Source organism: Agelaius tricolor, unplaced genomic scaffold (assembly GCF_023055355.1).
Source record: "Agelaius tricolor isolate 1412-34295 unplaced genomic scaffold, bAgeTri1.0.p SCAF_33, whole genome shotgun sequence".
Classification (NCBI taxonomy): Eukaryota; Metazoa; Chordata; class Aves; order Passeriformes; family Icteridae; genus Agelaius; species Agelaius tricolor.
Genome location: NW_027269293.1, coordinates 250,955 through 261,575, shown reverse-complemented (window position 1 = coordinate 261,575; position 10,621 = coordinate 250,955). Strand labels below are relative to the sequence as shown.

Here is a 10,621-nt window from a genome sequence, read left to right as displayed (position 1 = left end):
TCAGCCTCTGATGGTTTTGGTGCTTTTGTTTCTCAGAGCCTGTTGCTGCTTTGGGTTGGTTTGAAAAGCTTCTTTTTTTTTTCTTTTTTTTTTTTTCTCCTTTTTTTTTCCTTTTTTTTGAATGTAGAAAAGGGGAAACAGAGTGTTCCCTTCCCTTCTCTTCTTCCCTGCATGGATTCACACACGTTCCAGATTTTTTTCTGAGGTGTGCTGGCCAGGGAGAGCTCTGAGAAAGGCAAAACAGGAGTTTTTCCCTTTTTTTGTCCTTTTTTCCTTTCCTGCATTTCCCTAATTTTTCACTTTATTCCTCTCAGATTTAATTTCCCACTCCCCTTTCTCACGGATCCTTAAAGCATCACCACCAAATTTGTGCTTTTTGTTTTCCTTTCCCTCTCCCTCCTCCTGCTTCTTCCTGCACCTTGAGCCCCGCACTGGCACTTCAAGAAAACCAGGTCCAAAAAAATGCACCCAAAACGTCAAAACTGCAGCTTTTTAGCGTTTTTCCAACAGCCCAAGCATGTTTTCCCCTCACAGCCTGGATGCTCCAGGCACTTCAGGCACCATGGGATGGTTTGGGGAACTTCCCTGAGCTCCTTGGCTGGTTTGGGATCTTCTCTTTGTATCTTCTAGGGGCTGATTGCCTCCTTTTGTTCACCTTTTTTTCCCCTTTCCCCCCTTCTTTTCCCCTTTTCTTTCCCCCTTTTCCCTTCTTTTTCTGTTTCCCGCCTTTTCTGTTTCCCGCCTTTTCTGTTTCCCGCCTTTTCTGTTTCCCGCCTTTTCTGTTTCCCGCCTTTTCTTTCCCCCCCTTTTCTTTTCCCCCCTTTTCTGTTTTCCCCTTTTCATTCCCCCCCCCCATTTCCCCCTCAATTTTTCCCTTTTTTCTCCCATTTTTCCCCTTTTCTTTTCCCCTTTTTCCCTCCCCCTTTCCCTCTCCCCTTCCTTACCCTTTTCCCTCTTTCCCCCCTCTTTTTCCCCCTTTTTCCCCCCATTTCCCCCCAAAATCAGCACGAGCTGCAGGCTGTCCCAGCACCGGTCACTGCCTGTGTGGTCTATGCATCTATTACTTAATTAGCACAAACACTGTTAATTGCCTTTTCCCGTGCCCTCACCATCCATGTGTGCGTGTCGTTTTTGACGGCTTTTCTTGGATCTGGATTCTATTTTATTGCAGTGAAGACACTTTGTTATATAATGTTTATATATTTTAAGATTTGTGCCAAGAGAGGATGTATATTTAATAAAAAATTTGATTGACTTTGGGGACTCTCCATGGCTTCCCTCTGGTTCGCAGGCCTGGAACGTTTGGGGGGATTTTTGAGGGGGTTTTGGGGGGATTTTGAGGCGTTTTTTGGGTGGTTATGAGGAGATTTTTGGGGTTTGTGAGGAGATTTTTGGAGGAGTTTGTGAGGAGATTTTTGGAGGGGTTGTGAGATTTTTGGAGGGGTTTGTGAGGAGATTTTTGGAGGGGTTTGTGAGGAGATTTTTGGAGAGGTTGTGAGGAGATTTTTGGGTGTTTGTGAGGAGATTTTGGGGGGTTTGTGAGGAGATTTTTGGAGGGATTTGTGAGGAGATTTTTGGGAGTTTGTGAAGAGATTTTGGGGAGTTTCTAAGGAGATTTTTGGAGGTTTGTGAGGAGATTTTTGGAGGGGTTGTGAGGAGATTTTTGGAGGGGTTTGTGAGCAGATTTTTGGAGGAGTTGTGAGGGTTTTTTTGAGAGGTTTTTTTGAAGGCTGTGTGAGGTTTTTTTTGGCATTATGAGGGTTTGTGAAGGGGTTTTTGAGGGGGTTTTGGGGGCGATTATGAAGGGTTTTTACAGGGATTTTTGGGTGGTTATGAGGTTTTTTGGGGCGGTGATTATGAGGGGGTTTTTCTAGGGGCCATGATGATTTTTGAGGGGTTTTTCGGTGAGGATTTTTAGGGTTTTTTGTGGTTTTTTCCGAGGGTTGTGCCCCCTTTGACCGCACATCTCTCCGGCCGTGTTGTCCCCAGCCGGGGCTGCAGGGGGCGCTGTCGGCTCAGCCACGGCTGGAGCCGTCCCGAGCCCGGGGCTCCCGGCCTGAAAACCGCTCCGAACTCCCAAAAAAACCCCTTTATAACGCCCCAAAAAACCCTTATAACCCCCCAAAAACCCTAAAGCCCCTATAAAAACACCTTTATAAACCCCCCACAAAAACCCCTTTATAACGCCCCAAAAAACCCTTTATAACCCCCCAAAAAACCCTAAACCCCCCCAAAAAACCCTTTATAAACCCCCCACAAAAAAACCCCTCTATAACCCCCCAAAAAACCCTAAACCCCCCACAAAAAAACCTTTATAACCCCCCCAAACAACCCCTTTATAACGCCCCAAAAAACCCTTTATAACCCCCCAAAAAACCCTAACCCCCCAAAATAAAACCTTTATAAACCCCCCACAAAAAAACCCTTTATAACCCCCCCACAAAAAACCCTTTATAACCCCCCAAAAAACCCCTTTATAACCCCCCCAAAAAAACCCTTATAACCCCCCAAAAAATCCTAAAGCCCCCACAAAAACACCTTTATAACCCCCCCAAAAAACCCCTGTATAACCTCCCAAAAAAGCCTTTAAAAATCCTTCATAATCCTCCCAAAAAAAAACCCTCAAAAATCCCGTTGCAAACCCTGCCAGGGATCCCATTTGGGATAAAATGGGGTCGGAATGGATTCCCCACATCCCTCCCTGCCAGGGATCTCATTTGGGATAAAATGGGGTGGGAAAGGATTCCCTGCCAGGGATCCCATTTGGGATAAAATGGGGTGGAAATGGGTCCCCCTCATCCCTCCCTGCCAGGGATCCCATTTGGGATGGAGATGGGGTGGGAATGGGTCCCCCTCGTCCCTCCCTGCCAGGGATCTCATTTGGGATAAAATGGGGTGGGAATGGGTCCCCCTCGTCCCTCCCTGCCAGGGATCTCATTTGGGATAAAATGGGGTGGGAATGGGTCCCCCTCGTCCCTCCCTGCCAGGGATCCCATTTGGGATGGAGATGGGGTGGAAATGGATCCCCCTCATCCCTCCCTGCCAGGGATCCCATTTGGGATGGAGATGGGGTGGGAATGGGTCCCCCTCGTCCCTCCCTGCCAGGACGAGCCCCCCAGAGCTGAGATCGCCCCGGCTCTCCCGTGCCCGCCCCCGCCGGAGCCCCGAGCCCGCGGGGCGGGAGCGGCCCCCGGTGCCCGCGGCCGTGTCTGCGCCGCCGGCTGCTCGATCTGTCACTGTCGCCGCCGGGCAGGGTCACCCGTCTGGGCAGCTCCCCCGGGACGCTCCGTCTGCGTGTCTGCCTCCGCCGCAACCGGCCCTAGCAACGCGACAGGCGACAGGCGGGACGGCGACACCAGCGCGGGGACAGCAGCGCCCGCAGCCCCCGGCACCCCAAACCCTGCGGGAACGGCCCCGCACGGCGCCTTCCCGACCGGCCGGGCTGGGCTGGGCTGGGCTTTGGATTTCCCATTTCCCACCGAGCTGGGCTTTGGGCTCCCCATCTCTCACCGAGCTGGGCTCTGAGTTCCCCATCTCTCACTGGGCTGGGCTTTGGGCTCCCCATTTCCCACCGAGCTGGGCTCTGAGTTCCCCATCTCTCACTGGGCTGGGCTTTGGGCTCCCCATTTCCCACCGAGCTGGGCTTTGGGCTCCCTGTCTCTCACTGGGCTGGGCTTTGGGCTCCCCATCTCTCACTGGGCTGGGCTTTGGGCTCCCCATCTCTCACCGAGCTGGGCTCTGAGTTCCCCATCTCTCACTGGGCTGGGCTTTGGGCTCCCCATTTCCCACCGAGCCGGGCTTTGGGCTCCCCATCTCTCACTGGGCTGGGCTTTGGGCTCCCCATTTCCCACCGAGCTGGGCTTTGGGCTCCCCATCTCTCACTGGGCTGGGCTTTGGGCTCCCCATCTCCTGCTGGGCTGAGCTTTGGATTCCCCACTTGCAAAACGGGAATTTCCCCCTCTTTTTTTTTTTTTTCTGATTTTTTCCCTCAAACATCCAGGGCGAGGATTCCCGGGAAGCAGCAGCAGCAGGAGGAGGAGCTGGATTAGCCCAGTTAACCCCGGCCCAGCGCTGCTGCTCCCGGCGCTCGGCAGGGGGAATTAGGACCATTACAAGGCCATCAAACAGGATCAGGGCCCCGGCCCTTCCTCCCGGCAGCCCAGACCTGATAATCCCGTTACACGCAGCTGCAGCCCTGTCCCACCCCAGGGACAGCCCGGCCCTGTCCCCCCTCAGTGTCACCAGCCCGAGTGACCCCAGGGACAGGGACAGGTCTGCTCCTCTCGGGTGGTGCCTAAAGCAGCACGGTGGGACCTGCTGGGGGCTTGGGGACACCGAGAGCAGCTTCTGGGTGACAACGACACTGGTGTCACTCGTTTATTGTGAAGCAGCCACCCCCAAGGCTGCTGGGGTCACACACCCCACAAAAACCCCACAATCTCTGCTGGCCACTCCAGGTGCCACTCCTGGATGTCCCCAGCGTGTCCCCAGCCTGTCCCCAGCATGCCAGGAGCCGCTGCCCTCCAGGAAAAGGCAGCACTGGAGTGTCCCCACGAGGGGCAGGCACAGCGGTGACACTAAACCCGTCCTGGTGGCACCAACGTCCCCACAGGTGTCCTCAAAGTGGCAGCAATGTCCCCACAGGTGTCCTCAAAGTGGCACAAGCAGGCAAGGCAGCAGCGAGGGACGGGCAGCACCGAGCCCCCCCCAGTGTCCCCAGTCAGGACGCTGCCAGGTACTGGTGGAAGTAGAGGCCGAAGAGGCTGGTGATCACCTGGCACGCAGCCACCCACCAGGTGAGGAAGGAGAAGAGTCCTCGGAAGAAGGGGGGGGTGAAGATGCAGCCCAGGAGCCCCGAGATCTCCTGCACCACCACCTGCACGTCCCCGCTGTCCCCAGGGTCCCCCTCGGGGCGCGGCGGGGCCACCGGCGCTGCTGGGGACACGGCGGGGGACACGGCGGGGTACAGCCCCCACGAGTGGTGACCTGCGGGACAGGGACAGGAATGGGGCTCTGGGGGACACGGGGACAGGAATGGGGGACACGGGGGACAGGAATGGGGGCCTGGGGGACACGGGGGACAGGAATGGGGGACACGGGGGACAGGAATGGGGGCCTGGGGGACACGGGGGACAGGAATGGGGGACACGGGGGACAGGAATGGGGGTCTGGGGGACACGGGGGACAGGAATGGGGGACACGGGGGACACCTCTGGCGTGTCCCCGTGCCCCAGCCCTGCTGGTGACACAGTCCCAGCACCGAGTTTGTCCCCACTGCAAACCAGAACAGACCCAGGGACAGACCCAGGGGACAGACCCAGGGGACAGACCCAGGGACAGACCCAGGGACATCCTGAGCTGGGGGCTGTGACAGCTGGGAACAGTTTGGGTCCTGGTGGGCTCCTGCCGCCCCCCGAGCCCCTGCTCACCCAGCGTCTTGAGCAGCAGGGCGCAGTGCAGCGTGAGGATCACGGGCCCCAGGTACTGCAGGCTCACCACGGACACGTAGCAGTAAATCCTGGAGATCTGCGGGAGCCGGGAATGCTCAGAGCCGTGCCCCAGTCCCAATCCTCATCCCGATCCCAATCGTGATCCCAAATCCCAGTCCTGGTCCCCATCCCCATCGCCCTCCTGACCCTGACCCTGACCCCGATCCCAATTCCAACCCCAATCCCCATCCTGTTCCCGGTCCCAGTCCCAATCCTGACCCGGATTCCGATCACATTCCCGATCCCAATCCCGTTCCCGTGTTCCATCCCTGTTCCCATCCCCGCTCCCGCTCCCGTTCCCATCCCCATTCCCGCTCCCGCTCCCGTTCCCATCCCCGCTCCCGTTCCCGCTCCCATTCCCATCCCCATTCCCGCTCCCGCTCCCGTTCCCGTTCCGCACCTGCCGCTGGATGTCGCGGGCCGGGATCCGCCCCGCCTGGCGCCGCATGCGGCGCACCCAGCGCTCGGCCAGCCCCAGGTACGCCTGCAGGTGGTGGCGCGTCCCCAGCAGCCGCAGCAGCGACAGCGCCACCACAGCCCAGAGCCGCAGCGTGTCAAAGGACGCGTCCGACAGGCTGCGGGGACAGGGACACCGCGATGGCACCGGGATGGCACCGGGATGGGGACAGGGAACCCTGATCCACAGGGGACAGGGGACACAGAGGGTCAGAGGGGACATTGAGGAGCTGTTGGGGGACACTGGGTGTGACAGGGGTCACTGGGGGTCATGGATGGTCACGTGGATGGCCATTGGGTGTCACAAGGGGTTATTGTGGGGACACTGTCACACACGGGGGTCACTGGAGACGTCCCCCAGCTGTGCCACTCACATCTGCACCCTCTGCTTGCCCAGCGGGGCCTGGAGCAGGAAATCCCGGGCCAGGGGCCGGACCCACAGCAGCACCACCAGCACGGGGGCCACGAACCCCACGTGCAGCAGGACCCTGCAAGGGACAGTCACTGACCCACAGAGACCCCACAGGTACCCCACAGAGACCCCACAGGGACCCCACAGAGCCCACAGGGACCCCACAGAGCCCACAGAGCCCACAGGGACCCCACAGAGCCCACAGAGACCCCATAGAGCCCATAGGGACCCCATAGAGCCCACAGAGCCCTCCCACCCCAAACCTCCCCCAGAGCTGGGGAGTCCTGGCACCCAGCCCTCCCTCCCTCCCCAGGTGTCCCCCACTGTGCCCCGCGTTGTCCCCAGCTGTCCCCCCCCATCCCCAGCTGTCCCCAGGTGTCCCCAGGTGTCCCCAGGTGCCACGCACTGTGTCAGGGGTTTGCCGGCCGCCATGCTGAGCGCGTCCAGGTGTGTCTGTGCCAGGCGCAGCCCCGGGAAGGTCAGGCAGGCGCCCAGGAAGGAGCTCAGGGCCACCAGCCCCAGCTTGAAGGCCAGCCTGGCCAGGGGCAGCCTGGGGACACACACAGGGACAGGGTGACATCGCTGTGCCCAGCCTGGGGACACACACAGGGACAGGGTGACATCGCTGTCCCCAGCCTGGGGACACACACAGGGACAGGGTGACATTGCTGTGCCCAGCCTGGGGACACACACAGGGGACAGGGGTGATATTGTTGTCCCCGTTCCCAGCGAGTTCCTGCCCCAAACTTTCCAGAACTGTCCCCAAAAGGGGTTTGGTCCCCACTCACGTCCACTCCCAGCCCCGCGGCTTCAGGATGGGCTCCAGGTTAGAGGAGACTCTGGCCAGCCCTGCAGAGTGACCAATGGGGGAGTGACCAGGGGGGAGTGACCAGGGGGAGTGACCAGGGGGTGACCACTGGGGAGTGACCAGGGGGGAGTGGGGAGTCACCAATGAGTGGGGAGTGACCCCTGGGAGTGAGGAGTGACCCCCATGAGTGACCCCCATGAGTGGGGAGTGACCCCTGGGAGTGGGGAGTGACCCCTGGGAGTGAGGAGTGACCCCCATGAGTGACCCCCATGAGTGACCCCCATGAGTGGGGAGTGACCCCTGGGCGTGCTGTGACCCCCCTGGCCGGGGTCCCCAGCGCCCCCTCCCCTGTCCCCGTCCCCGTCCCCGTCACGCACCGGCCTCGAGGCCGAACTCCAGGTAATCCTCGCGGACCACCAGGGCCAGCATGGCCAGCAGGAGGAAGAAGAAGGCGGAGGTGAGGCACACGGAGCGCTCGCCGCCCTCCTCCGAGCGGAAGTAGTGACGCATCACCATGCAGAACACCTTGCTGGGCGTGGGGACGGCTGTCAAGGAAACGGGGACACCGCGGGACCCCCAAACTTCCGCTCACCCCCAGCCACCACCACCACGAAGCTGCCACCACCACCAGCTCCTCTGCAGGGCACCTGCAGAACTCCTCATAAATAACCCCTAAAATTCAGTTTTACACCTCAGCTGGGAGAGAAGCAATGCTGGCGGGGCTCCCCTTTCTGCCTGGCCCCCCAAAAGTGAGGATACATGGAGAAGAGGACAGTGAGCAGGCACCAGAGCACAACCAGGTTGGTCACCTGCAGAACTCCTCATAAATAACCCCTAAAATTAATTTTTACACCTCAACTGGGAGGGTAAAACAGCAGTGGGGCTCCCCTTTCTGCCTGGCCCCCCAAAAGCGAGGATACACGGAGAAGAGGACAGTGAGCAGGCCCAGGTTGGTCACCTGCAGAACTCCTCATAAATAACCCCTAAAATTCAGTTTCACCCCTCAGCTGGGAGGGAAGCAATGCTGGCGGGGCTCCCCTTTCTGCCTGGCCCCCCAAAGCGAGGATACACGGAGAAGAGGACGGTGAGCAGGCACCAGAGCACGCCCAGGTTGCTCTCCCTGGCGGGGCTCACCAGGCAGAAATAGCCCTCGCTGAAGGCGTAGACGGCGCCGGCGTAGACGGAGAAATCCACGAACCACTGGTACTCCAGGAAATGGCGCAGCACTGCGGGCACGGGGACAGCGTGTCACCAGGCTGGGGACATGGCACTGGGCTGGGGACACGCGTGTCACTGCACTGGGGACACACCACCACACTGGGGACACCTCTGTCACCGCTCTGGGGACAGCCCCGCAGCGTCCCCGGGCCTTACCCAGCGCGTCCACGGCCGTGATGGGGCTGGTGTCCAGCTGCAGCTCGATGTCCCGTGGCACCGACAGGGGTCTGTCCTCTGCCACCCCGCTGGCCCTCCTGCAGGGAACCCCAGCAGCGCATGGCTGTCCCCTGTGTCACCCATGGCCGTCCCCTTGTCACCCCTGGCTGTCCCCGTGTCACCCATGGCTGTCCCCGTGTCACCCATGGCCGTCCCCTTGTCACCCATGGCCGTCCCCTTGTCACCCCTTGCACCCTGTGGTGGCGTCTGCTGTCCCCAGCCCCAAACACGTCCCCAACCCCAAACACGTCCCCAACCCCGAACGTGTCCCCAACCCCAAATGTGTCCCCAACCTCAAACATGTCCCCAGCCCCAATCGTGCTCCCAACCCCAATCGTGTCCCCAACCCCAAACGTGTCCCCAATCCCAAACATGTCCCAGCCCCAAACGTGTCCCCAACCCCAAACATGTCCCCAACCCCAAATGTGTCCCCAGCCCCGATCGTGTCCCGCTCCCACCCCCAGATGACGCTGACCTGTCCCTCCTGCTCTTGGGGCGCTGCTTCCCGGCCAGGGCGCAGAGCTCCTCGTCCGAGGGGTGCTTGTACCTGTACAGGCTGCGGGGACAGGGGGGTGACAGGGGCTGGCTGTCCCCAGGGGGCACGGGGGACACGGGGGACAGGGACAGAGCCGTACCTGCCGTTGCAGAGCAGCCAGCGGGCGAAGGAGCAGTGCGGGGCCATCTTCTGCATCAGGCTGGCAGCCAGCAGGGTGACCACCACCTGCACCCCCATCACCGCCTGGGCAGGGACACCGGGGTCACCCCCGGGGCTGGGGGGACCTGGGGACACCCCTGGGATCACTGGGGCTGGGGGGACGAGGGGACACCCCTGCAGGGCAGAGCTGGGCATGGGGCTGTCCCCTGCTCTGGGGACACCCCCGATGTGAAGCCCCCAGGCAGGGACCCGCTGGGACCCCCGGGCAGGGACCCCCCGGCCGTGCCCAACCCCGGGACCCTTCGGGCAGCCTGGCCATGCAACCCCGCTCAGAACTCTCGGTCCAGCCCCGATCCATCCCGATCCATCCCGGTCCATTCCCGGTTCCTCCCCCGGTTCCTCCCCCGGTTCCTCTCCCGGTTCCCCCCCGGTCCCCCCGGTCCATCCCGGTCCGTGCCCACCATGCCGGGGTCAGCGCAAAGGCGCCCACAGGAAGCCCCGCCCCCGCGGTCACGCCCCTCTAATCAGCCAATCCTCGGCTGTGCTCCTTTTGATTGGCAGGCTAGTGACCAATGACAGGGCGGCTGTGGGAGGGGCGGGCTCTGCGCCGCGCGCGGTTCCGCGGGCGGGGCCTCCCGGGAGCGGCGGGGCCGCGGGTTCGAGTCCCGGCGGGGCCGAGCCCACACGGGATAATCGATAGTATCGATAATATCGGTAATAAATCATATCCGCGTGTCTTCCCTCATCCCCGCCCTGGGCTAACCCCGGGCAAACGCCAGGGACCCACCGAAGCTGACCCACACTCCCCCTCCTCGGCTGACCTGTACAAACCACACTCGACTCGGGGAAATTAATTTAATTTATTACCAATCAAAGCAGAGCAGCATCATGAGGAATAAAACGAAATCTCAGTGCCAGGACCCGCATCCCCGTGCCAGGACCCACATCCCGGTACCAGGACCCAAATCCCGTGCCAGGATCCGCATCCCCGTGCCAGGACCCGCACCCCGGCGCGCCGTGCGCCCATCCCGGCCCATCCCGGGTCCCCAGGGCCCGGCCGTGCCGCTGGTCCAGCCCGGGCCGTTCCCGGGGGTTGCCATGGATATCGATCTCCCTGGCGACGGGATGCGCTTCCCGCTAGATGTCGCTTCCGCCCGCGCCCGGAGCATCCCCCGAGGGTCGGGGTACCCCAGAACCCCTCCCCTGGGCAGCCCCCGCCGTGCCCCCCGCGCCAGCCCCTCCACCGATGGAATGCGGTGCCAAAAATCCCCCAAATTCCCCCAAGGTGACCCAGAGCCCAGGGAAGCCTCCTGCCCCGTCACCTTCGATGTCTCCATGCCCTGAGCCCCAAATCCCCCCAGATCTGA

At 60.9% G+C, this 10,621-nt stretch overlaps 1 protein-coding gene across 3 annotated transcripts; it reads right to left on the bottom strand.

The window, feature by feature from the left end:
- Window positions 1-4,364: 4,364 nt before the first annotated feature.
- Window positions 4,365-9,816, bottom strand: TMEM161A (transmembrane protein 161A). Of its 3 annotated transcripts, none has more exons than XM_071452009.1 (12): window positions 9,716-9,816; window positions 9,235-9,338; window positions 9,075-9,155; window positions 8,540-8,637; window positions 8,235-8,391; window positions 7,543-7,694; window positions 7,146-7,206; window positions 6,764-6,907; window positions 6,320-6,433; window positions 5,890-6,064; window positions 5,430-5,526; window positions 4,365-4,986 (listed from the first exon to the last, which is right to left on the bottom strand). In XM_071452009.1, exons 1-12 carry the CDS (start codon window positions 9,716-9,718, stop codon window positions 4,721-4,723), a joined length of 1,452 nt encoding a protein of 483 aa, XP_071308110.1. In that variant the 5' UTR covers window positions 9,719-9,816; the 3' UTR covers window positions 4,365-4,720. The 3 variants fall into 3 exon arrangements, with proteins under 3 accessions (XP_071308110.1, XP_071308109.1, XP_071308107.1); XM_071452008.1 differs by lacking the exon at window positions 9,716-9,816 and adding an exon at window positions 9,417-9,651 and having other exon boundaries at window positions 9,235-9,379; XM_071452006.1 differs by lacking the exon at window positions 9,716-9,816 and having other exon boundaries at window positions 9,235-9,650.
- Window positions 9,817-10,621: the final 805 nt, after the last annotated feature.

What these genes read in the sequence shown, in the direction of transcription:
- TMEM161A (XM_071452006.1), bottom strand. Translation starts at nt 9,632, where the DNA reads ATGGACCGGGATGGATCGGGATGGATCGGGGCTGGACCGAGAGTTCTG. An exon ending in CACGGCCGTGGACGCGCTGG is followed by an intron (nt 8,392 to 8,539) that starts GTAAGGCCCGGG and finishes CCGTGCCCGCAG; the next exon opens with TGCTGCGCCATTTCCTGGAG. An exon ending in GGAGTTCGGCCTCGAGGCCG is followed by an intron (nt 7,207 to 7,542) that starts GTGCGTGACGGG and finishes GTCACTCTGCAG; the next exon opens with GGCTGGCCAGAGTCTCCTCT.